Source organism: Acomys minous, assembly GCF_964271855.1.
Source record: "Acomys minous genome assembly, chromosome: 11".
Classification (NCBI taxonomy): Eukaryota; Metazoa; Chordata; class Mammalia; order Rodentia; family Muridae; genus Acomys; species Acomys minous.
The window spans coordinates 75292777-75320724 of record NC_140492.1 but is presented as its reverse complement, the minus strand read 5'-3'; the positions used below and the strand labels follow the sequence as shown (position 1 = coordinate 75320724).

The window sequence follows — 27948 nt, the reverse complement described above, 5'->3', positions numbered from 1 at the left end:
CCTACTTTTTAATTAATTTGCAAAGTACTAAGTTTCCGTAAGGCTTCCTGTAACATGTTTGGTTTGGTAAATCACCCCCAAACTCTCTCCTGTGCCCCATCCTCTCATCTTAGCCCTCTTAAACTTTCACCCCTAGTATTCCTCCCCCCCCTTCCTCCTAGCCCTGACCCTGACCCCATGCTGTGTGCTTCTTAGATCAGTGTTTTTCTGTCCACACCTCACTTTAGGCCTCTTCCTCTCCGCCCCCCCAGCTTTGAAGCGAGAGTCCATTCACTAGAGAGCACACAGCTGTCGTCTCAGAGGCTCTACTTAGCTCAGTTAGTACAGTGCATTTGCCAGTCATTTTCATGATTTCGTTTTTCTTTATAACTGAATCAAATTTTGTTGTGTATGTGTCTATATGTGCCACATTTTCATTATTCTTTCACTAGTAGATGTTAAATGTAGTGTTGTGAATTATAACAACTTTTGAAACTTTAGAACGAGAAGAAAATGTTGCTTGTCAGACTTCAAAGGTATGATAAACACTGTTAAATGTATGTGATACTAAAACTCTTCTTTATTATAGAGACGATGAAAGACAAAAGGTGTGTTTGGATATAGTTTATAAGATGATGGCAAAATTAAAACCAGTAGAACTCCGAGAACTTCTGAATCCTGTTATGGAATTTATTTCCCATCCTTCTTCAGTGTGTAGAGAACAGATGTATAATATTCTTATGTGGATTCATGACAATTACAGGTTAGCCATTCACTGTGTAGTATATCGCTTTAAAAATCTCGTATGTATATGCATGGTGTATGTGCACAGTGTATGTGCATATGTGTGATTACACAGATCAGAGGACAGGCTCAGGGTTTGGCCCTCTCCCACTTGTTTCAATGCTGTCTCTGTTTGGCTACTGTGCGCACCAGGCTAAAGAGACTGCCCAGTTGTGCATCGGCTCTGGGGATTTGAATTTAGTTCCATGTGCTTGTAAAGCAACTGCTTTCCCCACTGAAGCGTCTCCCTAGGCCTGCAGTCACTTTTTCTGAAGGGCGTATGTGGGTACCTTTAGTATTTGGAATATAAGAAAGCATTTTTAATAATATGCCTAATAATTGAAACAAGTTTATTTCAATATATTGAATTATCCTTTTTTGGAAGTGTTTCATGAATATGTAGGAAATAGAGAGTTAGCAATGTCTGAGTTGGGACTGGAGAGAGAGCTCAGCAGTTGGGATTGCTGCTGGTTCAGAGTTCGGTTCCCATTTCCATGACAGGTAGCTCCCATGGTGCCATCTAGGCTCTGCAGGCATTGCACACACATGGCACATGTACGTGCGCGTGCCAGTGTACACACACAGTCCGTTTTTAGCATATGACTTACTTTTAAGAGACATTTCCCAGGCAGTGTCATCCTGCAGTACCTGCCGCGGCAACAAGACTCAGGCACAGAAGGCAGGCCTGCCCTGGTCTCTCTCAACCTCCAGCAGTTCTGCTACCCTGCCTTGTGCTTCGGTCTCGCGCAAACCTACCTTGGCTTTAGTTCAGACTGTGTGCTTGGAGCAGAGCAGAGTACTAACATTCTGTTATTCTTCTCCCACAGAGATCCAGAAAGTCAAAGGGATGAAGACTCCCAGGAAATATTTAAACTGGCAAAAGATGTGCTGATTCAAGGCCTGATGGATGAGAACCTTGGACTCCAGTGTGTGCTTCCTCTGGGCTAAACTAGATCAGGGTTAGGTTACTGCTCTCTAGACTAGGTCAAAGGGTTTACTCTGATATCCTCATTCTCTCTGTTTCCTGCGTTTTGTAAGCCTTAGCAAAATGTATTTTAATCACATTGTGAAGAATAAGATTTTTAAATCCTGACAGGTTATTTCGAAATCAAACTCGTGAAAAAGTGGTTAGGACAAAGTGCTTATGCAGTGAGTTAGTTAAAGCTTTTCAAGCTGAAACAACTGTTGTGTTTCCCATTCGACACAAACAGTTAAAATCATATTATACATATCAAGGTTACATGACATGTTTGGCACTTTAGCATTAGGAAGAAAATACAGTGTTCCTTCCCTGTGCAGATACAAACAGTGGCGAGTGTCCCCTGCAGTGTCCTAACTTGGTTATGTGAGCATCTTTATATATGCCAACCACATAACAAAGAACAACATTTTTAATATGATGTGACATACTACTTTTTTTCCTTGCTTCAGTCTTAAATTCATTGAACTTCTAATAACTTGTGTTTAAATTTCTTGAGTAGTTGTCTGTTGAAAAGTCCAACCAGTTTTGTTTTGTTTTTCTCTCTGGGTCATAGTAAGGTTCAAACTGAGAGCCTCACATTTATCAGGCTGTAGTGAAATAACTGACCTGCATTCCCAGCCTTAACTTGATTGTAAACTAAGTTTTAAATACATTATAACAGTAATTTTTACAGTGAATTGTTTTAGCAAAGCAGTCAGGGACTTTTATGGTACTTGCTTTTGATTCTGGGCATATAACCCAGAGACTTGCGTGCTAGGCACATGTTCTACTACTGGTGTTGGTTAAGATGACTGAGTCTTAGCGTTGTCAGTACCTGTTCTCATTGTTGTAAACCCTCCGGGGGATAGACAGTCTACACTTTGGGGATATTTGTCTTCAGATCATCTGCTTATTCTTACTCATATTTTGATGTAGTTCTTCCTTTCAACCAAGATTTCTGTGGATGAAAAGCTTTGAAGGTCCCAGATAACACTGCTGGCAATACTTTCTTTCATTTGCTGGTACCTGAGCATGTTTCTCTCATCACTTTTCAGATTAATTATTCGGAATTTCTGGAGCCATGAAACCAGATTACCATCCAATACACTGGACCGGTTGTTGGCATTAAATTCTTTATATTCTCCTAAGATCGAAGTCCACTTTTTAAGTTTAGCAACAAATTTCCTGCTTGAAATGACCAGGATGAGCCCAGATTATCTGAACCCCATCTTTGAGCACCCTCTGTCAGAATGTGAATTTCAGGTGAAGTGCTTGTCCCTCCAGTCATGGTGATTATTATGTGTTTTCCCTGTTGTTGGTGAAAATAGGCACACACTTATGTCTAAGGCACGGACATGTGCTCCTTTCTGCCTGCTGTCCATGCTCTCCATCCTCTCCTTGTCCACTTGGACCTCTTACCTCCCTGCTACTCCTCCCATATAACATCCTGCTTTGCTGTGGTCACAGATCAAGTTCGCAACTTTTCATAGCAGCCACAGCAGTCAGTGTGCACTGGTGCTTCTTAAATGAGCAAGACCTGGTGTGCTCCCTAGTACAAATTCAACACCTTACCTGAAATTATTGGAACTACAAGTGTTTTGATTTCATATTATTTTTTTATTTTGAAGTATTTTCATGCCCATAGTGATGTATTTATGTGTCTCTATCTACCTATTTATTTATTTGTGTATGGAATTTCATAGTATTTACACCATTTTCTCCTGTCCCTCTCCTCTGTCCTCACATGTTCCATCAATCTTTCCGCTCCTTCCACCCCCATACCCTGCTGCCTCTCAAAGTCACAGCCACTTTCCCCTTAGTTGGTGTTGTTATGCACACACATATGTCAATATTTGTCTGTGTGTATGTATATGTGTGTATATAAGTATATGAATATAACCTGTTTCATATGCTTATGTCTTTAGGGCTGAGCACTTGGTATTGGATAACCAGTTAGAGGCCTCATCCTTGGAGAAGCAGTCATACTTGTCTGTAGCTCTTCACCTAGGAGTTAGGATCTTAAGAGATTTCCCCATCCACACTGGCATGTCAGCTGATGTTGTCATTGTTCAGGGCTCCTCTAGGCTTTGATGCCATGGGTATCTTTCCTGTCATGCATAGAAGACACAATCTTAAAGCAACTGTCCTGGTCTTCTAGTTCTTACCATCTTTCTGACCCTCCTTCTTCCATGACTCCCAAGCCTTAGGTACAGGGCTTGCCACATAGATGTGTCAGCTGGGATTGAACATCCCAAGCTCTGTCGTCTGCATTTTTAACCATTTATGGATTTCTGTAGCAGTCTCTTTATGCTGGGGGAAAAAAAGATTCTTTAAAAAAAAAAAAAGGTTATATGATGAGGGGTCATAGTAAGATGCCTTAAGAGTTAACCCAGGCATAAGTAGTAAAGTTCATTTTATTTCATTTATGCCTTATACACATAGCTGGAAGGTCAAATGTATACACAGTTTTGTTTTTTGTTTTTTGTTTTTTAGCACTTGGGTAATCTGAGTGTCATGAATAGTAGTAGTTGTGTTGTGGCACCATTGGCATTGCTAAGTATGGCATCAGTCCTCTAATATAGAAGGTAGGAGTAGGAGAATGGTTTCTCTCCATTCTGATTATTTTTTTTCCACTTATAAGTAAGTGTTTCAAAAAAGTTCTTCTGGCGGGGCATGGTGGTACACGCCTTTAATCTTATCACTTGGGAGGCAGAGGCAAGTGGATCTCTACGAGTTCAAGGTCAGCCAGAGTCCTAGATCAGATAGGACTACATTAGAGAGACTGTCTCTTTAAAAAAAAAAAAAAAGATTCTTCTAGGGGCTATAAATGTAGCTGAATTGGTAAAGTGTTTGTTTTGCATGTAGGAGGCCTTGGATTCAGTTCACAGCAGCATATAATCTGGGCATGGGGGTGCATGTGCCTGGGGGTTGGAGGCAAGGTGGGTCAGCAGTTGAAGGTTATACTTGGTTATAGAGAGTTCAAAGCCAGACTAAGCTACCTATTTCAAAACAGAAAGAAGGAGTGGGCAGTGGTGGCGCACACCTTTAGTCCCAGCACTTGGAGGCAGGGACAGGCCGTTCTTGTGAGTTTGAGGCCAGCCTGGTCTACAGTGTGAGTTGCAGCCAAAGCTACAACAGAGAAACCTCGTCTTGAAAAATCAAAAAGAATTTAAAAAGTAAAAGAATAAAGAAGGGTTCTTTCTTAGTTTCTTCTTGGAGTGACAGTCCATACATATATACTAATAGCTTTTAGTTGGCTTTTATTGTGTATTTTTGTGGTGCTGGGAATTTAGCTTAAAGCTTTACTCATGCTAGGTAAGCATGGAAATATTACAGTGTCACTACAGGAGGAACATCATTTTCTTTGAAACTTTTCTCTATAGGAGTATACCATCGATCCTGACTGGCGTTTTCGAAGTACTATTCTCACTCCAATGTTTATTGAGACCCAGGCCTCCCCAAGTACTCTCTATGCCCAAACTCAGGAAGGATCCCTCTCAGACGGAAGGCAGAAGTCTGGGCAAGTGCGGGCCACACAACAGCAGTACAATTTCACCCCAACACAAACCACAGGTAACACATTACCAGACACTCTGGCCTTTGGCAGAAACTTGTATTGGAAGAACATAGATTTCTTGTAAGAGAAATAAAGTGATAACATAAATCACGAAGGCCATAAGGAAGATGTGTCAGTCAAAAGAGAATAAGATAGAGGTTTTCAGAGTAGTCAGAGCCTCAGAGGAAGTGGCAGCTGTCAGGGGCTTGGGTGGAGGTGATCAAGATAGATTTAAATAGCCATAGAGCCTCACTTTTTAAGAGGAAAGGTTTCTGGATGGTAGCCATGGAGTTAATGCTATTGAATTATCTATTTTCACATGGTTGATGTGGCCAGTGTTACTCTCTGATTTTCCTTGAACTCAACAGAGATCCCCCGGCCCCTGTCTCCCCAAGTGCTGGTATTATAGGCATGTGCTACCATACCCACCATTACAAATTTTTAAGTGGGAGAAGAGGATTAATTTAGAAAAAATAATAACCTGATGGTACCTAGACATGCTTGTTTTGGTTTGGCTTTATGTAAAACTTTTTAATATGTCATGTTTAGAGTGTGTTTTGTTTTGTTTTGTTTTCTGAGGCAGGGTCTCTCTGTGTAGCCTTGGACTCACTTTGTAGACAGGCTGGTCTCGAACTCACAACGATCTGCCTGCCTGTGCCTCCCAAGTGCTGGGATTAAAGGTGTGTGCCACCACGCCTGGCTCCTGTTTAAAGTGTCTTATCTCATGATAAGAGTGGCGTTAAACCAGCTTCATTTGCTGATGTCAATAGTTTACGAAACTGTTCTTTTCTAAGTGGTTTAATCTTTGGTTTGATATGCATAGTATAAATTACGGAGTTAAATATCTTAATCTGTTTTTTAAAAATTAATTTTTATTTTATCTGTTTAAGTGTTTTGACTATATGTATCCGTATATTGCATGTACCTCCCTGGTGCCAGCAGAGGCTAGAGGAGGGGTAGATTCCCTGAAATTGGCATTACAGATGGGTGCTGAGAACTGAACCCAGGTCCTCTGTAGGGACAGCAAGTTCTCTTAAACACTGAGCTACCTTTCTAGCCCCCTTGTTTTGTATCAACACTTCAGCAGTTTCCTTTACATAGTTTGCTTGACATTCTGTTGTTTCTGAAAGTGGAACTAATTTGAATATTCACCATGGAAATTCTTTGACGCTCATGTTGTTAGTGTTGATTACAGCTGCTAGAGGGTCCTGAGGCTCTGGTGCCTAGTCTGGTCTGAGTCAAACACCAAGTACCCTTGGCCTCAGCCCAGTGTCACAGGTTATTGCACAGGACTAGTACCATGTTTACCAGCAGGTTTTGCTACACTGAGTAGGCTGTGCTGCGTCCTCACTGTTCTGGTCCCATGTGTTGTAGTTGAAAGGAGCTCGTTCGATTGGCTAACCGGGAGCAGCGTTGACCTGTTGGCAGATCACACGGTGCCTCCAGAATCCTTGTCTTCCTCCTTGTTGTTTGCCCATCAGAGGAGTGAAAAGTCTCAGAGACCATCATGGAAGTCAGTAGGACCTGACTTTGGGATTAAAAAGCTCGGTCTTCCTGGTGACAAGGCGGATAATCAAGTGAAAAGTGGTGAGTAAAATGTTGAAACATGTTTAAAATGCATTGCCCCCCCTTTTTTTTTTTTAATGCAGAGGCTTCCATGGGAAGACCATATTTCTGACTGTCCACATTTCCTTGAAAACCTTAATGAAAAGCACATTGCTGTTTGGATACCTACTGTGCTGAAAATGTTTTTAGGTGTCCTTTGTCAACTATTAAGTGTGTAATAGGTTCATTCGCTTAGTGACCTTTTGGACATTTGAAGTAGGTAAAGCAGTAAATGGGGTAGAATTGGTAAGCCAGTGTCAGGGTGAGAGTGTGGAGCAAGCATTGGCGAAGACTAGACAGAAGATGGGTGTCTAGGAAGAGCCTGGGAGCCTGCGGTGCAGGAAGATAAACACTCAGAGGCTGAAGACAAGAGAGGGAAGTGAGACTCAGAACTAGTTCAGCCAAGTGTGTGGAGGGCAGAGTTCATGCTAAGGATCCCATGTACTCCAGCTGGATGCATGCCCTGGGAAGCATGGGGAGCTGTGAGGGAAGCGCCTACTTGATGTGGCCTGGTCACCAAGACTCCGATCCTCTCAGCAACATTGTATGGGAGCAAGTAGTGTGAGGAGAACTGGCAGTCAAAGCCAGAAACATGGTCACTTGGGCCTTAGCAGCTTGAAGGCGGTGGGTGGGGTGGTCTCGTTTCAGAGCCACTGGGAAACCTGGCAGGCGGAAAGTCTGGTAGTCCTCCAGAGCCAGCACAGAAAGTGCTGGAGAGAAGACTGCTCTTTACAAGACTCGAGTGAAGGGAAGCCCAGAGGAAACAGTCCCCAGACAGTGAGCGCCCTGCAGGAATCAATATGTATTCAGAAGTTTAGAAGCAAATGTGGCTAAAAGGAACCAGAAGAGTAAAGAAAGCTTGAGACTTTACTCCCAACTAGTGCATTTATACCTCAGTCTCAAGTCTACAGCTCATATGCAGTCCTCAAAAGTTCCCTTTCAGAAGGAGATGTAGCCGTCTTTATGGTATTAGCATGGACTTTTAGGGTATGCGAGGAAACTTTCTGTTTTCCTTCCTCCTTCCTTGACTGTTTCTCAGGAATCTTCGGTCTTTCACCACCTTCTTCCTCTGCCTTCACAGCCCTCCCTGGTCCACTAGAATGCAGAGCCATTGGTCTTGCTGTGAGGTTGGACTGTCACTTAAAGTGAAGCCCTTCTCAGTTGTCTTCCTCACACTATCACGTGCTCATCTAAGACCCTTAGGCGCATGCCACTTTCCTGCTGTGATCTCTGACAAACTGCCAGAGGCAGGTCTGCCCTGGGGCACTGTGTTCAAGTTCATTCTCAGTGATTGAGGACTGGGCCAGTTGGCATCTTTGTTGGATGGAGCTGAAGGTAGGATTTAAGGACAGCTTCTAAGGGTAGTAGCAGTTGTGCAATAGTTGTTGCCAGTGTTTCCCTGACTACATTTCAACAGTAATCAACAGTAATAAGACATGTGTGTGGTACTGGTGAAATTTCAAGGCTGTGCAGAAATTAAGAAAAGTAAAAGGTAAAACTTCTTTAGAAACATTTTCTTTGAGAGTTTTATATATGGATTTTGAAAAACTGAAGATCTAAGGTAAAATAAATGCTAATATATTGAAATATATTTGAATCTGCCCTTGTATATTTATAAAAGTATTAAAATACTTCATATACTATGAGAACAATTCTTAAAGTGTAATGAAGACTACATATTTATCATCATTGAAAAGAAATATAGTTTAAAATATAAATTGTCTTAGTGTAAGTTTTACTTTACAAATATAATTTTTTAAAAGACTTTTTTTTAGTGTTAGGGTAGAACTTAACCACCTTGTGTATGTGGTGTGTCTTTTATTTATCTCCAGGTCTGACTTATATTTTTATTTATTTTATTTTTTGTGGTGCTGGGGAACAAAACCTGGAGCCTCACACATGTGAGGCAACCGCTCTGAGTGACGCCCTCAGCCGTCGTGCACATTTTTATTTGTGTGTCTTTAGTTATTGACATCAATTGAATATGCACAAAAACTGAAGAGCCAGACACTTCTCAAAACCTAAATGGAAAAAAGAAATGCAGCTACATAACCAAAGCCTAAAGGCAGTTCCCTATAACGCTACTAGCTGAGTTTAGTGCTTACTTCAGTAACTCTAAGCAGTGGTTTTATTGTCTTAAGATTTGTTGCTATTATGATTGTGTATGTGTGCATCTGTGAGAGTCGGTGCTATGTGTGCACAGGTTCCTTGTGAGGCCAGAGGTGGGTGTTGTGTCTTTTGGAGCTAGAGTTACAGGCAGTTATGAGTCTCATCATAGGTGCTGGGAACAGAGCTCAGGTCCTCTAGAGGAGTGGCAGGCACTCTTAGCTGGCTCCGCAGCCCCAGGCTGCGGTTTTATACTGTCACTGTTGATTATCTTCTGGCTTCACGTGACTGACACTTGAAGTCTGTCTGTTGTCTTTGCCTTCCTTATGACATATCTATACCTGGTCTTGGCCTGAGGCCTCATCTTCTGTGGAATTATATCTCTGTCTCTGTCTCCTTGATGCTCAGTGTTTACTTTGACAGCATCATTCTTGTGAGTGAGTCACTTTGTTTATAATCATTGTTTTCCTTTTGTTTTTGTTTTTGTCTTGTGGACCTTGATAATCATTTTAGCTTACAGGTTCAGATCTTTACATGCATATCACTAAATTTCCATGAATTATACATTGGTATTTTACTGTGTCCCAACATAAATATTTTGTCTTCTCTGAAAAAAAATAAAAAAGGAAAAAAGATTGCTACATTTGAATGTGCATTCCTGTGTGTATCTGTGTGTGTCAGAGAGGGAGGGGGGGAGGAAGGGGGGAAGAGGAGGAGGAGAGGGGGGTGGCGCCTACATTCAAGTGCCATGCCTCTATGTCAAAAGACAACACCAGGAGTCTATCCTCTCTATTATCTAGGTGTGAGAGCATCAGACTCAGGTCATCAGGGGTTGGCAGCAAGCCTCTTTACCCAGTGAGGCATCTTGCTAGCCAAATACTTTATCTTAAGTTTCTTATAGGTCTTCCCTCTCCAGGGTGGCTCCTCACCGCGGTATGGTGAGTCTTACCTTCTGTGGACCTAATTATTCTACCTTGATGATTACCTTTTAGATGCCACTGGCGAAAGGCAGCCACAGGTTTTAGGGTCCTCTCAGCACTGTTTGCTTTTCCATCTCACACTTCACACCAGACCTGCTGCTGTGTCCTTGCTTTCTTCCCGGAAGATGCTGGTTGCACCTGAGCCTTTCTTGTAACTACCATTTAATTGAGTATTTCTGAGACAGTTAAAACTTCCGTGTTCTTTAAAGTTCAGAATTGCTCCACTGCCTTCTTTGCTGTTCCTTATTGGTTTGTGTCCTTAACAAGTCACTAAACTATAATTTAAAAGGAGAGATGAGCACACATTTTCACTTTTGGAATCCTGGGAAAGAATGCAAGTGAACTGCACATACTGTTTAATTGGCCATGAGCAGCCAAAGCTGCTTTATAATCTTTTTGTTCTTCAGGCACTCCCAGCCGGGCAGAAATTCTGAGATTACGCAGACGATTTCTAAAGGACCAAGAAAAACTCAGTTTGCTCTATGCCAAAAAGGGCCTCGTGGAACAAAAACGAGAGAAGGTTTGTATCTTCTTCATGAATTTAATACTTATATTGGATCACAGACAATATACTAAGGAAATAAATATGTTTTGTCCAATATTAGTCTATAAAGTTACAGAAGCATACTGCATAGGTCCCTTCTGACATTACTGGGCATGAAGAATGTTCATGATGCCTTGTAAGAAAGGAGCCACGATGTCAGGTTCAAGGCCCCTGACTACAAACAAAGAAGAGGTTGCAGACATGTATGGCAGGATATCAAAGCATAGAGCAGTCTGCTGTCTGTGAAACAAACACTTAACTCTGAAGATGCCTGCCAATAATTAGGAATGACATGTTGATAGTTAGAAGTTTATGTGTTTACATTTGCATTCACTGTATAAATGTGTTTGAAGCATGATACTCAGGGTCAGACATTACAGTAAGTGCTAGCCATGAAGAGATGGGTGGTTGACTCATGGAGTCAGGTCCAGTACATGGCACACAGAAAGACACGCTGCGATTGTAAAGTGCCCTGTCAGAATGAGACTGTGAACACGTCTGTGGAGAGAGAGTACTGAGGCTGGAAGCACTGACGAGGGAGAAGCTGAGCACACCAGGGAAGGGGCTTCCGGTGACTGAGCAGTGTACTCTGAGTGAGTGGGCACTGTGTGGATCTTGGACGAGGCTTACTGTTTGTGGAATTGGGAAGGAACTTAGCCATCAGAGTTATAATTTTAGTGGATATTCAGATTCGGATTTTTCAATATGGCCTTTTCTTGTACAGACCAAACTGTAGTATGTATAAAATCATACTTGTTCTGGCAATTGCATTCTGCATACATACTTGATTTTCTTTTTTTTGTTTGTTTGTTTGGTTGGTTGGTTGGTTGGTTGACTGGTTCTTTTCGTTTGGTTGGTTTTGAGACAGGGTAGTACAAGCTAGCCTTAAACTTGCTATGTAGCCCAGGATGACTTTGAACCTCCTATGCTTGTTTTACCTCCTAAGCATGTACCACGACACTTGGCACACTTGGTTTCTTACATGAAATCTGTTTTCATTCTTTGCTTGATTATAGGATATCAAGAGTGAATTAAAAACGAAGCAGGGTGCCCAGATTGTCCTGTACAGAAGTTATCGTCACGGCGACCTTCCTGACATCCAGATCCAGCACAGCAGTCTGATCACCCCCTTGCAGGCCCTGGCCCAGGTCTGCGCCCCCCCCACCCAGATGCCATGCCTTATGTTCACATTAGAAGCTCTCTGTGTGCTTTAGGCATCTACTCTTTCTAGAAAAAAAAAATGGTCATACAGAGGTGGTGATTCCCTTAGATGGTAGACTTAAAGACCATCCTAACTCCCGCTTCCTACTTGTATTGTTTCTTCTCGCATGGGGACACCGTAACACAGAGTTAAGTGGGGTGGGCTGTAACCCTGGTGCCCTGGTCAGGCAAATGTGCTCTCGGCCACAAGGAGCTCTCTAAGCCCAGGTTGACATGTATATTTTCCACCCAGTGTCAGAATGAAATATTGGGAAAAAGATCAGCATAAATGTTGAAGTGCTAGATAAGCCACTTAGATCATTGTCGTGCATACTTTTTTCTTGATCTAAATAATTCTGAATTGAGAATATATTTTAACAACATTGTACATGTAACTTTGCCAAGCTTCCTCCAGTGGAGACAGTTGATGTGACTATACTACAACACTGAGACCTTGATATAAATGCAGCAGGAAGCTAGAGACCTCATCCAGTGTCCTTCCTTCCCACTTACTCATGTGTGGAGCTTTCTGCATGCATAGTCACGTAGCTTTTTACAGGGTTGTTTTTACCATCAGGTTCCTTCACAGCCTTACACCAGACTCTCCCAATAGTCTTGGTTAGCAATACTTGGAATATAAAGCAAAAGATACAGGTGCTCCTTGGTGTGGAGCAAGAATGAAACACCTGTCTCCCTGCACTCTCCATTTCTGTGTTCTCTAGGGCCCTGCTTGCTGCCTCTGGTTCACAGTGTGCGTCTGCTCTCCTGTGTCCTAATTAAGCCAGAGGGCGCTATGGTGTATAATGCTGTTGGCAAGTTACAGGCCTAAGGTTGTGTCTCAGTCAGCTCATCCCGTTTGTGCTTAGAAAAAAACCTCGGTGCACATTGTTTTAAAGAGGCAAGACTGCATTTTCTTCTGTTCTTTGAGGAGAGATGGTCCAATACTTGATTTATCCGATTCTAGTTCTAGGACCTTGCTTAACAAATGTTTACTTATGGAATAGTGTTAATGCCAGAAACTGCTTTAACTGCTAGGGTGCAGTGTTCTCTCTCTCTCCTCTCCCTCTCTCAGATTGGGAGCCTGCTTGCAAGAAACATAAGAAGGGAAAGGGAACATATATCTATCACAGGGTCAGTAGGCAGTGCTGCCTGCTGCTGAGGTTTTTTGTTATTTTAATTGGGTTTATTACAATTAATTGATTTAATATAATTTTTTGGAGACATGGTCTCTCTTCATCGTCCTGGCTGTCCTAGAGCTCACTATGTAAACCAAGACTGGCTTTGAATTCACAGATCCCCCTACCTCTGCCTCCTGAATGCTGGCATTAAAGGTGTGTGACCAGATGATGGTATTTTTACTTGTCACCTCTGTAGTTGGTCTAACAGAACTGAGTACTTAGAATTCACCAACAAATGAGAGTAACAAAAATGGTAACACGGTAACAACAGTCCTGTGAGAAGTTCTATCTGTGTATGGACCAAGTTCCACAAGTGATACATGGGAAATAAGGACATGAATGAAGTCTCTAGTTTCTTGCCTCTTTAAAGAATTTGCTGCAGTTCTACATGGCTCGCAGGAATCAGTAGTCAGCAACAAACCTGCTGATGGCATGCTGAATGCAAGCAGCAGGTGCTGGATGAAAGAGCACCCAGACCGATAAAATACCAGCATCCGGCAGTGCCCTCTGGGTGGCTAATTATGAGCATCACTTGATTTCTTCTGTGTAATTATGTTCTAAAATTTTGTATAGTAGTGTTATAGCTGTTTAAACAAGACTTTTGACTTTGCTTTTATAAAGTAGAGTAGTTTTTTTCATCTTTATCCTTGTATGTGTACCTTCACTAAACAAGAATAGATACCTAGGAAATATTTCTGAAACGTTCACTGTGCACATGTTACATACATACATCAAGGGCAGTGCTCCTGTGGCGAGGGAACTGTGTGTAAGTCATTGTTCCCGGGTCTTTTCAGCATGGCCCCAAACACTTGACGGCTTACTCTGGTTAGTCTCCCAGAGCATGAGGCCCTGGGATCCCTGCTTCCCCTTGGAAGGGCAGCTGTGTGACCATGCCTTGTCGTAATCCACATCAAGCCAGAGGGGCCTGGCTAAGTGCCAGGTGCTCCTCCCGTGTGATAGGCCGTTTAAATTTTGTGTACTGAACTCAGGCATGTATGTGTTTTTAATGGCCAGTATTTAAAGTTAAGCTCTAAAATAGTGCTGGTGAGTTACAGCACCTTTCCTTCAGGTCTGATTTATGTGTTTTGTTTTCCTCTGGTTGTGTTTTGTTTTGTTAACAGAAAGACCCAATGATTGCAAAACAACTCTTCAGCAGCTTGTTTTCTGGGATTTTGAAGGAAATGAATAAATTTAGGGCAACATCTGAAAAAAGCGTCACTCAAAATTTGCTCCAAGACTTCAACCGTTTCCTGAACACCACTTTCTTATTCTTTCCACCCTTCATCTCTTGCATCCAGGTAAAAGTCTGCACACAGTTCTTTTTGCTCATGTGTTCTGTTTGCTCTGCTCCACACCACGTGCCTAATGCCATCACAAGTAGTGGTTAACACTACTTGTATTATTTAGATTTTCTCTTCTAAGTGAGCACATATAATTTATTTATTTATTTATTGTTCTTTTTGCTCCCCAAACTTACCCTTGTATATGGCAATAATTAGAAATCAAACTTGTGTCTTGTAATTAGCCAGTCTCTTTAGAGTTTTCACTAAAGTGTGTGTGTGTGTGTGTGTGTGTGTGTGTGTGTGTGTGTGTGTGAGAGAGAGAGAGTTAATGTTTGTATACTGTACCAAATGTGTGCATTATTTAACCTGGAGCTCAGTGACTTAGCTAGATTGGCTGTAATCCAGCTCCCTCTTTGCCTTCCAGTGCTGGAATTCTAAGTGTACTCAGCATTGTACACAGATCCTAGTCATCTGAGCTGTGTCAGGTGACTGTATGTTTACATGGCACAGAACTTAACAACTAAGTCATTTTCTGAAGCCCCAACCCTCTCTATGTTCTTAATTGTCTTCCCTTCAGTAGTATTTCAGCAAATTCTTTCCCACCTTGAGGTGTTGATGGAGCATATGCCGAGCTTTGTTCTCAGTGATGGGGCCACAGCCATGAAGAAACAAAACTCAGGCCACCCCAAACTTTCATTCTTCACAAGTGTCACTAAGAAACAAAACAAAGAATAAAGTGATGTGCTGTAGTCCTTGAGTGATATGGAGGTATTAAAATTATGTAGAGCAGTAAGCAGGCAGGTTAAGTAAGTGGCCTCTTTATTGGGCCAGGTATGGCTGTCATTGCAGATACCTAGTCATAGGTCAGAGGAGTTTCTCTGAGGAGACTCAGCAGCAACAGAGAACTTAGCATCAGTACACTTTCAGTTGTTGCTCAAACACACTTGCCAGATTAGATTGTTAGAGTCCTGAATGTGTGCTGACGGAAAGACCCCAGACTTAAATAGTATTCAAACAGCAAAAAGTATTTGTTCTGCAGAAACCCAGCATGCTGGGGTCACCACCTAGGCACAACAGTGACCCCGAGGTGAGCTCGCAGGCTCTTTTTAAGCCATCTTGGGAAGTCCAAAAGAGTTTAGGTGATTGGAGCATTTAAACTAAAAAAACTCAAGCTTGAGTCAGTGGTCATGAGTTGAACATAAGACAAGAGATTTCCAGGCCAGCAGTAAATCTTCCTTAAGCAATCAGAATAGCAAACTTACCTTTCTCCAGCCAGGTGGCTAGGCCATCTCTGGTTGGCTGCCCATCTTTCTGCAGGATTTCCAGTGACTGCGGAGCTCATTTCTGAGGAATGGAGGCTTAGGCCTGTTCTGAACTAACAAGAAACTGAAGCCTGTTATGCAGTTGGCTAGATTTAGTTAACCAGGCCTTGTCAATATCATGTTTAAGGAATGTCTTCTGAGCCAATATGAAAGCTCAGTGAGCAAACCTGATCACTTGAGTTTGGTCCCTAGGACCCCATGATGGAGGAGAGAGTTGACTCCCACAAGTTGTCCTATCACCTCCGCATGAATATGCACATTGCACATTTGCCCATTTATGTGTACACATACATACACAGTAAACATAAATAAATAAAACTCTTTCATCCTTAAATTGATTATAGGACATGGAGAGAACTGGCTTAGTAGTTGATAGTGCTTCCTGCTCTTCCAGAAGACCTGAACTGATTTCCCAGTGTCCAGATTCGGTGGCTCACAACTGCCTCTAACTGCAGCTGTACGAGACCAACACTGCTTTCTGCTCTCCATGGTTACCCAGATACACATGGCATACACTCACACAGGCATATACACATACAGTAAAATAAGAATGAAGCTTTTAAATTTTTTTCATTTTTATCGGTTTTGATACATTTTTATTAAAATGGAATTATGTCACTTTCCCCCTTCTCTTTCGTCTCAGCCCATCCCTTTCCCCTGTCTGAAACTGAAAGCCTCTTTTTCTTTGAAGATTTTTCTTGTCAAATTGCATATCTGGTGTATGTGTTTGTCTGCATAAATGTGTCAGTCCAGTCTGCTGAGCCTGTTTTTATTGTTTGTGTGTACACGGCTTTGGGGCTGACATTGAGGGAGCTCATCTCTGGGAGTGGCTCACTTTCCGTAGCCTCATCCTCCCCAGCAGCCATTGGTTACTTCTTGTTCTTTGATTAAAGATTAGACCTCATGAAGTTACCCCCCTCCACGTTAGCGTGTCTGCTGGCATTGGCATTGTCCTGGTCATGCTTATGCAGCCATTGCTAGAAGAGACTGTTTCACATCAGCCTTTGTGATGTTCTGGCTCAGGGATGTTCCCGGAACCATGTAGGGTTTATGTATGTGTATCCATTGGTGCTGGGCTCCCCACGTCTGTCACGTGTCTGTCACATCTGACGCGTTGTGTCGGGTTGCGAGTTTGGGTTATGGTCTCCATTTTTCTGTAAAGAGAGGCTTCGTTCATGAGGGGTGGGAGCTCTGCTTATCTGTGTCTATGAGGATAAGCTTTAGAATATACTAAGGAATTACACTTAACTCACAAAGTGGTGGAAGTAGATTTTTTTTTTTCTGCAAATAGATATGTCCTCACTAACATGGGATGTTTCCAGTACCAGGCATTATTTTCCTCCTATTGAGAGAGCTTTAAATTCAGTTAAACAGCTTTTGGTTATCACCCACATATGAATGCTTTTTGTGCCTTACTCATAGAAATTTATTGGCTTGACAACAGTTTTACATGGGTTATCCCTTTGTAAGGATGACAGATGTTTTTATTTGATTGTTTTCGAGAATTTATAGTCTTTAATTTTGGTTATTACTCTTTGCAGCCACATAGACAGTGGCTGGTATATGGGTTACAGTGTCAAGGGAGCTTGAGACTGAGGTCTTAGGTCGCTACCCAAGTCCAGATGCAGGTGCAGAGATATGCATGTGAATGCCAGTCCATTTGGGATGCTATCACAGAGACCGTGCTTCTGAATAATGAGTTGAGGTTATTTTTTTATTATTTTGGTGTTTATAGGCCATTATAGTAATTCATGAAATCATCTTTTCAAATATCATTAAGTAAGTTAACCTCTTAACATGAACTGTGTTTGCAGACTAATAGGCAGGTCACTCCCCACCCACTTTTTGGTAAATAAATATAAAATCTGTTTTTCAGCTGCTTTTCTTAACAGCTGAAGCTAAGTGCACATATATTCCTGTAAATTTCAGTTGCTTAGTTATATGCAGAGGATGTGTATGTTGAAAACTATGTATTTTTAATTTTAACATTCTGTCAGTGTTTTTCTTGATGTAAATCAATGCTTAGATTGGAAGTGTAATGATAAAGTTTTTTTTTCCTTTGCAAAAATTGGATGTTGATAAATATTTTGCTGATAGAATTGCACAGAGACGCTTTTGTGATATCACTGTCTACTACTACTAAGGTCAAAGTTCTTTCTCTTATGTTTAATAAAATTAAACAATCATTTGTGATGATGTCATCCAAATCCTTTAGTCTAAACAGCTGTATGTGGTTTTATAGGAAATCAGTTGCCAACACCCAGACTTACTGAGTCTAGACCCGGCCGCTGTTCGAGTGGGCTGCCTGGCCAGTCTGCAGCAGCCTAGCGGTATCCGTCTTCTGGAAGAGGCACTCCTGCAGCTGGTGCCCGAAGAACCACCCACCAAACGAGTCCGAGGCAAGACTTGCTTGCCTCCTGATGTTACTCGGTGGATGGAACTTGCTAAGTAAGCTTTGGTTAGCCCATTCTTGGGAGAACAGTAACTCAACCAAAGTAGCGCAGTAAAAAATTGGCTTTATTTTTATGAAAAGTGAGCTGGTAAGGAGGCTGGCTCCGTGGTTAGAAGAACTTCATCTTAGAGATGATTCAATTTTGGGTTCTTAGTAACCATGTTGGACAGTTCACAACCACCCATAGCTCCGGCTCCAGGGTATCTAACACTCTTCTGGCCAACAGGCAGGCAGGCAGGCGTGCATGCACGTGTACACACACACACAACATTCTCTCTCTCTCTCTCTCTCTCTCTCTCTCTCTCTCTCTCTCTCTCTCTCTCTCTCTCTCTCTCCTCTCTCTCAACAAAATAAAAATTTTAAATAGTTGGTCAACTTTATTTAGGTCTTTGGGCTCTAAGTGAAAAGATAGTAAAAATAAAAATAGCTTCCTTACCTTTCGGCATTAGCATCAATTAGTTTTGTGCACTGTGACTTGGTAAAGCACTATGCCAGGCACAGAAGAAGAAGTGAGACAGATTAGACATTTAAAAAACTAAGGGTCTCAGGGCTGTAGCTCAGTGACACAGCACTTGCTTGGCATCTGTGAGTCCCTAGGTTCAGTCCCTGATTTTACAAAAAATGAAGAGCCAGATAGAAAATGTATATAGTTGTAAACGTAATTAAACCAGAATATCAAACAGGACAGGGCGAGTGCTGAGACGGGAAAGACAGAGGGCCAGGGCGATGGGAGAACGCTTCCTGCAGGAGCCGTATTATCCCACAGCTTTGTACATGTGATTGAGCAATAGGCAACACCATGTGTCAGTGTTTCGGGGGAATAAGACACAAAGAAGTGCAGAAATGGCCATAATGAAGTACACATGTAAAACCAGCATATGGAAAGCCCAGGCAGGACGACTTCTGAGCTTAAGGCCTGTTTTGCAGCGGGAGTCGCAGGGCAGGGGAAGGGCTGGAGACGCGTGTCGCTCTGCTGCAGAACACTTAGCTGGTGTGCTGAGCTCCTGGCTTCTGCTTCCGTCCGGCAACAGACAGGTCGGTAGGCGCGTAGGAAGACATGTCAGTAGAGAGAGGGAGAAGTAGATGGATGGGGGCGTTGACAGGCAGGCAGACAGACAGATGGACTGGCAGTCGGGCAGGCGGACGGACATACAGACAGATAATATATAACTTACAGGCTTATAGTTGACACATTTCTTTCTAGCTTTATTAAACGATTTAGCCTTTTCTCCCTGTATTACGGCCATCATTTTGATCAAGTCTTAATAAACATCCAGGGACTCGGGAGCCAGAGTCAATTGTAGGTAGGGATCTCATCCTGTGCTGTGCATAACATCTCTCTGTCCTCAACTTCTGACTATGAACTGCTGCGGTTGAACACCTATATGCTCATCCCTGCCACTGACCTTTGGCCTCTAGGTTCTAGGCTGTAACAGAGCCATGTCTGTTCAATTTTCCCTAGTTTGGATTTAGTGGGTTCATGATTCATAGGGGTTCTGCACAACCTGCTGCTCACAGGCCTTCCGCCTTTCCCTTGATAACTTGGTAGGAACCTAAGGCCTTGTGAAAACTAGGCAAGCATTTTCCCACCGAAAGAAAGCCTGAGCCAGCCTCAGACTTGCAACTCAACACTCACCTTCACCCCCACCGTGGCCCCTTAGATTACAGGCATATGCCAACTTTCCCAGGCAAAGCTCATGTGATCCAGGAAGTAAGTCAGAGAGCAGGAGAACCGGTGAGGAAGTAGTTCCCCTGTGGCTGCTCTGTAACCACAGGAGAAGGTTGCACTAAGGTTAGGGTTTGAAAAGAACCATGCAGGAAAAAGGGAATACACTTTTAAAACACCAGCCCAAGAATTTCTTAGTGATAGAATCTTGCTTGACAAAGTCAAGTTATTATAATTTTCAACAAAGTTTGCTGTGTAGCCCAGGTTTACCTAGAACTCATTATCCCCTGCTGCGCCCTTCTGGTGCTGGGGTTACCGACATGCACCACTATGCAGGGCAAACCATATTTTTATTAAGATGAAAAGATGAATAAATGCCCTAACAAATATTAAGGCTACAAGGGAGTGTGTGTGTGTGTGTGTGTGTGTGTGTGTGTGTGTGTGTGTGTGTGTGTGTAAAACATAGTCTCTAGAATATAGGCTAAAGCATCAGTAGGGTGAGAGTTAGAACATAGACGAAAACATCAGTAGTGTGACGTTATACTTGCTTCTGGCTTTTTCTTGGGGACAGACAGTAACTCCAACCTGACCACCTGGCAGAAGCTTATGTAATGAACCGTTTCATAGTTTCAGGCCTGTTTTCTAGACAGGGTCTCATAGTGTAGTGTAGTCTGGTCTCAAACTAGTGACCCACTTACCATTCATCTTCCCAGATACTTATTTTTCAAATGCACATTAGGACAACTTGGGCTTTGGAGTAATTAAAGATGTAAAACTTAAAGGAACTTCAGAGCCATTTAATTTTATATTTCCAGTAAAATTCTGTTCGTCATCCTTGGTAAGTGAGTGGCGTCCTCATTCAGCATTAGTGAAAATTGTATAAATGTGGTTGTAACTGTGATGCTCGCTGATCTGGACTTCGTTCTCTTTAGACTCTACCGGTCGATCAGGGAGTATGACGTCCTCCGCGGCATTTTCAGCAGTGAGTTAGGAACAAAGCAGGACACTCAGAATGCACTGCTGGCAGAAGCCAGAAGCGATTATTCTCAAGCTGCTAAGCTGTATAATGAGGTAAAATCAGTCTCTGGCAAATGTATCAGTTCCTTCAATGCCTTTGCTCTGTACATGTAAAATAGAACTGTTAGCTTTAGTGTTAAAGGTTAATAACTAAATGAGGTTTTGTAATAGCCATTTGTGACAGTTGTTATTGTATCTTGTTCTTTTTAAGGCAACATTGAAAAACTAAACATTTCATAAAATACAAAGTATATAACACTATAAAGTATTATTCCTATGACTGCTGTTATTTTTAAGTTTTTTATTTGAGTGTTGTTTTTAACTTAGGAAAAAAGTATGATAAAGTGAAATAGACTGTGTGATTATGACTGTAAGTTGGTTTTATTTCATCCCAAGTTGGCACAGATAAAAGGTGTCAAACTTTAGGATCTGCAGCCTAAGAGACTACACAGTGCGTGATCTCAGCTTTGAAATGTACAGCAGTCCACAAATGTCATTAACTTTACTTTTCAGTCTAAGAACTTTTTGAGTAATAAATAATTCACAGTCCTAAAGCATCACTTAGCTGGCTTTCTGTAAGTTTCTCAGCGAGATGACTTTCTTCTCATTAGTGTCTTTGTTGTTTAGTTTGGTTTGGTTTTTGACTGACTACAAACATCTAACTTTGTAGTCCTGGCTGTCCTCGAACCCACAGAGATCTTGCCTCTACTTCCTGAATGCTAGAATTAAAGATGTGTGTACCCATGCCTGGCCTCATTTGTTACTATAAGGTTCCTTTTGTTTTGGGTTTTGGTTTGTTTTGCTTTTTTTCACTGTTATTTTGAATATTACCCCATTTCTCTTACTTTGTCATAAATCTGAAATGACTGTCTTTAGTATATATGCTTTTCTTTTTAAAAAATAATGTATTTGTGTCTATATTCATTTCAACTCCATAGAGCAATCCTAACTTTTTCTTCCTGCCAGGCTTTAAATAAACAAGAGTGGGCTGACGGGGAGCCCACAGAAGCTGAGAAGGAGTTTTGGGAGCTGGCGTCGCTTGACTGTTACAACAACCTCTCGGAGTGGAAAGTGCTTGATTATTGTTCTACAGCCAGTTTAGGCAGTGGAAACCCCCCAGACCTAAGTAAAATGTGGAGTGAACCATTTTACCAGGTTTGTGGAATTTCATATCACAGGTTAGCCAGCCATTGCAAAATAAATGGGATGTGTTTTACAGTAGATATTTACCTCTGTGGTACGACCACCAGGAAGACTATTTCCTATTGTCCCTTGTGCTCCTGGGAAGGCAGTCTGCATTGTGGCCACCCAAGGAGGCATTCACAGCCCCATGCTGCTACCTTCCTGTGCTATAACCCCTTGATTTATGTGTAGCATACACAGTGTGTCCCAACTTCAAGTGGATCACATTCTTCTATAGAAAGTGCCTCCATGTTTTATGATTTAAAAATAAATCATGACTTATTTTAGATGAACTTGCTTTTGAAATTGTAGTTTTATGTTACAACATCAAATATCAATATTTTAAACTATAAAATAACTCCAAAGAGTATTTCAGGTAGAAAATAATTGCATTCACTCGGATTGGCTTTCTAAGTCAATAGCGGATTGTTGCTGTTCTGCAGGAGACGTATCTGCCATATGTGATCCGCAGCAAACTGAAGCTCCTGCTTCAAGGAGAAGGCAACCAGTCTCTGCTAACATTTGTGGACGAAGCCATGCACCAGGAACTGCGGCAGAAGGTTCTGGAGCTCCAGTACAGTCAGGAGCTGAGTCTCCTTTACATCCTCCAAGATGACATGGACAGAGCCACATACTACATTAAAAATGGCATTCAGACTTTTATGCAGGTAAGGCAGATCTCTATTATGTTTACTGTTTTTATAATAGTTTTAAGTATCAGTAGTTCTCTCTCTCTCTCTCTCTCTCTCTCACACACACACACACACACACACACACACACACACACGACCAAGTAAAATCTTCTGTGTGTTCTGATATAGTACTGATCTTTCTTTAGATTTTTCTAATAGTGTTCTTCACTCATCCTTTGTCTCAATCTTTTTTCCCCACTGTTGTAAATGTTTTACTTTTTAATATTTCTTTAGTTTAATCTTTCTCAGGCAGTGTAATGTAAAATTTTCTCTGTGGAATAGTTATATTAATTGATTTATGAGTAAATGCCTAGACTGAGCCAATCTCTCTGGGTGGCCACAATGCAGATTGACTTCTCAGTAGTATAAGAGACAACATGAAATATTCTTCCAGGTTGTCCTATCAGGGGGGTTAGTACTTGTTTTAAGATGCATTGCATTTACTTTGAAAGGACCAGCTAAAACTAATGTAAGAGTTAACACTGCAGAATTTGACTGGAAATCAGATCATGTGCCCTATTTACTTTCTGCCCTTTATTCTTTTTAGTTTTCACAGTTGTGGGTTGGTCTGTTGCTTTGTGACACTAACAGTTTACCAACAACATTAATCCTAGAAACATAGGCATTTATTGTTTCTATTTTTGTTTTTATCATTTTAAAGTAAATTAGTAAACTGACAAGACAGACTTGGTTTCAGTGCTGGAGAAATAGCTCAGTGGAGAAAGTACTTGTTAGCACAAGGACCCAGTTTAGATTCCAAGGAGCCATGTAAAACTAGACATAGTAGCACATATCTGTAACCTCAGCACGCCCCTGGTGAAATGGCAGATGGAAGAGAATTCCTCAAAGCTCTCACTCTACCTGCTGGTTACAGGGACTCTCAATTGAGAAATGTGCCTCCGTCAGATTGGTCTGTGGGCTTATCTATGGAGCATTTTCTTTACTGGTGATTGATGTAGTACTAGCCCACCAGGTGGTACCACCCTGGGCAGGTGGTCCTGGTTGTTTAAGAAGACAAGCTGAAATTCCCAGCACCCACATTCCAGGAGATCCGACACCCTCACACAGACATACATGCAGACAAAATACCAGTGCACATAAAAGATTAAAAAAAAAAAAAGCAATCATTTAAAGAAAGTTTAAAGAAAAAAAAAGCTGAGCATACTAAGAGAAACACCAGCAAGCAGCATTCATGCTTCTGTGGTCTCTGCCTCAGTTTCTGCAGTGCACATCTGCTTTTGAGTTTCTTGGCTTCCTTTGGTGATGGCCTGTAACCTATAAGCCACATAAATCCTTTCCTCCCCAAGTGTGTTTGCGCATAGTATTTTACTGCAACAGCAAAAAAGCAGACTAGAACAGTCCAGCTAACCTGGGTTACAGAGCAGCCAACAAGAGAGGACAGCGAAGACTGGCAGCCAAGGTTGTCATCCGACTCCATGCTTGTGTCCTGGCATGCTGCCACCCTCACGTACACACACAAAAGATAAACAAAAAAGAATTGGCTTCTATGGTTCATAATTTTGCATTATAAGATACTGTGATTTTTTTTCAAATTCAGTGCAGACTAGGAGTGTAACTTGTAGAAGAGTGTTTGCCTACCATGTAAATAGGCCTGGAGTGGATGGTCACCAGGTGAACAGGTGAACAGGTAGATGATAGTTAGAACGCGGTACATGATAGCCAGGTTACACTGATCCTATTGATATAGTTGAACCAAAATGTAATTGAAATCCTAAATTATTTTTTAATTTAAGCATAATTGTTTAACACACACAGAATGATTCTTACATGTGTAGGGTAGTTGCTATAGCATGTTTTTTTAAACTATATTAAAAGTTTTAAGTAGTATATTGCCTTTGTAACAAGACTACCCTTCTTTTTTCTAGAATTATTCTAGTATTGATGTCCTCTTGCACAGAAGTAGACTCGCCAAATTACAATCTGTACAGACTCTAGCAGAAATTGAGGAGTTCCTCAACTTTATACGTAAGCATGGTAAGTTTTTAACTTGTCATTTTTTCCCCGTTCTAGTTGTGGAGGGATTTTAGCACCTGAATTTTTGTTTAGTGAAGCCAAAGTATGTATGGGCTGGAAACTCCCTTGGATGTGTTCTAAAAATGCTCCTTTTGAGGTCACTAAGTGTTTAAAACAGTCCAGCACCATTGTTCTGGGTACTAGAAATAAAAAGCCAAACAAAATACTGACAGCTCGAAGTGCTCAGAGTAGGATTCCAGCACTGAGCCAGGAGGAGGCTCCTCAGAAAGGAGCCCAAGGGCACGATGGAGGAGAAGGGCTTATAGAGGCCTCCCCAGAAAACCACTGCCAGGATAGAGGCCTCCCTATCCAGAATAGGAATGGAGTGGTGAGTCTGAGGAGATAGTAGGGGTGAGGCTTTGGTTTTTTTGTTTTTGTTTTCTGTTTTCTATATTTCGAGCCAGGGTTTCTCTGTGTAGCCTTGGCTGTCCTGGACTCACTTTGTAGACCAGGCTGGCCTCGAACTCACAGCGATCCACCAGCCTCTGCCTCCTGAGTGCTGGGATTAAAGGCGTGCGCCACCACGCCTGGCAGGGGGCAGGCTTTGGACAAGACTACAGATGGTGTAGGTCCATGCACCATCAACAGATTCAATCTGGTTCCTTTGAGAAGTCATCCAAGAGTCTAAGAGAGTGCATCCTTCTAGAAGTGAAATGTCTTCATCCTAAATCTGTTTCAATTTTTTTTTGAATAGTTAAAAATTATTCATCAAACGTTTTTATGGCTTGCTCATTGTTCCCTGTTTTAAATTTAGAGAACTATTTTTTAGCTATTTCTACAACTTAAGGAGTTATGTTCGTCTTTTTTCCATAATCATTTTAAATTTTCATATAAAATATTCTGATCAGTTTCTACTCCCCCAACTCCTCCCAGGTGTTTCCCACCTGCCCACCCACTGGCCATTATTACACCCTTTCTTTTTCTCTACTTATAAAAGAAATAAGCAACAACAACAAAAAAGGCAACAGAATGTTAAAACATACACAAAGTCAGAAACCATAAAAGACATAAAATGCCCAAACAAAGCAGTATGAGATAAAAAGTCTACAAAAGTACCATAGGGGTCCTTCTGTGTTGGCATCTACTGCTGGGCAGGGAACCTGTCCTGAGGTGTGGTTGGTACACCCAGTGAGACTCCGTTGCAGACAACTCGTTTTTCCTTTGCAAGCAGGTAACAGGAAGGGTAGATGGTAGCCCCTTCTCCCTCTCAGCGCTGGGACTCCGTTTGACTTAGAGCCTGTGCAGGCTCTATGCATGCTGCCACAGGTTCTGTGAGTTCATGTTTCCAGTCCTGTTGTGTCTGGAAGACATAGTTTTCTTGGAGTTGTCCATCCCTTCTGGCTTTAGAACCTTTCCACCTCCTCCTTCACATACCTCCCTGAGCCCTGAGGGGAGAACTTGGATGGAAACAGACCGTTTAGGACTGTTAATCCTGAGTGCTGAGTGCTGGGATTAAAGGTGTGCACCACCACCGCCCGCTTTAAAAAGCTATTGTAGTGTTTGGTTTCCATGTGACCCTCAACAGCCCTTAGTGTTACTTGTTCTTCTCTGTATTTCACTTTCTCCACCCTCTAGCTCCCCCTCCATGCTTGACATGCCATTCCAGTGTGGGTCTCCCCAACCCCCACCTACCTGTAACTATATATTCTATTTCCTCTTCCTCCCCACCAGTCCCTTACTATATTCCTAACCTCTGCAGCTATATAATTGTAGCCGGTTTATCAAAGACTTAACAGCTGACATCCACATATAAGTGAATACACACCATATTTGTCTTCTACTTTTCAGTTATCTCCTATCTTCTATTTTTCTAGCTCCATCCACTATTGTGAATTTTATGATTTCATTTTTTAACAACTGAGTGATATTTTGTTGTGTGTATGTGCCACAACTTCTTGATGTGTTCATCCACTAACGGACATCTAGACTGCTACCAGCGTTTGGCTACTATGAACAGAGCAGCAGCGAAAGCGGTTGAGCGAGTGTCTCTGTAGTAAGATAGCGCCCTTGGGTATGTACCCAAGAGTGTGATAGCTGGATCTTCAGGTAGATCTACGCCCAGCTTCCTGAGGACCGATCAGTGATTTCCATAGTGACTTGACCAATTCTACCAGCAATGGATTAGTGTTTCTCTTACTTTGCATCCTCGCCAGCGCAAACTATCATTTGTTCTATTAATCTTAGCCATTCTGACATGTGTAAAATGAAATCTCGAAATAGTTTTGATTTGCTTTTCTCTAACTAGGGATGTTGAACATTTCTTTATTTCTCAGCCATTTGTGTTTTATCTTTTGAGAACTCTATGCTTAGTTTTAATTTTTAAAAATTGTCTGACAATTTTATTAGATGTAGAGTTTTTCTTCCTATTTTACATTGTCCTAGAGGTTAAGTAACTAAGGTGTATAAGGTGGTGCAGTTTAAGGTGGTAAGTTAAAGATGCCAATGCAGGGCCATCTGAGCTAAGCTGGTATTCCTAAGTACTGCTTCCCAGCCATAGAAAGAGAAAGCCAAGGCTTTAAGCATTAGTACTGTAACATTTCAAAATCACAAAGTTAATTCAGAAGCTAGGTTGTTTTAGATATTAGAAATGTATCCTGCATGATCCCAGCGTGGAGACATATGATGAGTACCCAGTGTGAGTTGTCAGTATCTAGACTGAGTCACCTTGTTCCGGTTCATGTCACATCTGGCCTTCAGGAAGGTGGACCACAGCCCTATTGAAGCATTTAGCTTTCAGTGCTTTTTAAGTTTTAAAAGTGCAGATGAGAGACTATAGACCTGTGATGAATGTAAAAATATTTGTATATGTTTATTTTCCCATCTTTTTTTTATATCCTGAACTGATAGAGTTTACATTGAAGAATGTATTACATTCATATAGTGACATGTATTCCTTTTGTAAAAGAAAGACAAGGTGTCTGGTATTTGGTTATTTGTTTGTTTGCTTGTTCCTAATTTGCTGGGGGTTTTTAATTTGTTTTATTTTTAATTCTTAAAAAATAAGAAATTTGAGCTAGATGTCTATTTACTAATATTGATTCTACTCTGTAAGTTCTTCTTGTCATTCAGCTGTGGGTATGATCAGTCTCTAATTTTATTTGTAGGTGATTTATCATCTCTGGGTCCCCTTAGGAGGCTTCTAAAAACCTGGACAAACAGATACCCAGATGCTGTGACAGACCCAATGCATATCTGGGATGACATCATCACAAATCGGTAGGATATGGTCTTATTGAGCCAAATGAGGGGTGTTTTTCAGAATTGCCAGTGTGGTGGTTCTTTGAAAGCAAAGTTTATAAAAATAATCCTGGCACACTTCTCTGACACCGGTTGCCTATGTAAGCTGTTCTAACAGACTTCATGTCTGCAGCACCTCCTTCACTCCCACAGTTCTTCCAAAAGGTCCTT

The 27948-nt window shown here is 41.6% G+C and overlaps 1 protein-coding gene across 2 annotated transcripts in view; it reads left to right on the top strand.

The window, feature by feature from the left end:
• Positions 1 to 27948, top strand: part of PRKDC (protein kinase, DNA-activated, catalytic subunit) — a 180032-nt gene that overhangs the window by 111639 nt on the left and 40445 nt on the right. For both annotated transcript variants that reach the window (XM_084802475.1, XM_084802476.1), the window contains 14 exons: positions 569 to 742; positions 1590 to 1688; positions 2779 to 2986; positions 5107 to 5296; positions 6654 to 6866; positions 10378 to 10490; positions 11531 to 11662; positions 14014 to 14190; positions 17740 to 17945; positions 20548 to 20686; positions 21599 to 21787; positions 22258 to 22482; positions 24393 to 24501; positions 27645 to 27756. In XM_084802475.1, the coding sequence (XP_084658601.1) occupies positions 569 to 742; positions 1590 to 1688; positions 2779 to 2986; positions 5107 to 5296; positions 6654 to 6866; positions 10378 to 10490; positions 11531 to 11662; positions 14014 to 14190; positions 17740 to 17945; positions 20548 to 20686; positions 21599 to 21787; positions 22258 to 22482; positions 24393 to 24501; positions 27645 to 27756 (2286 nt within the window). The remainder of the gene's footprint in view (positions 1 to 568; positions 743 to 1589; positions 1689 to 2778; positions 2987 to 5106; positions 5297 to 6653; positions 6867 to 10377; positions 10491 to 11530; positions 11663 to 14013; positions 14191 to 17739; positions 17946 to 20547; positions 20687 to 21598; positions 21788 to 22257; positions 22483 to 24392; positions 24502 to 27644; positions 27757 to 27948) is intronic.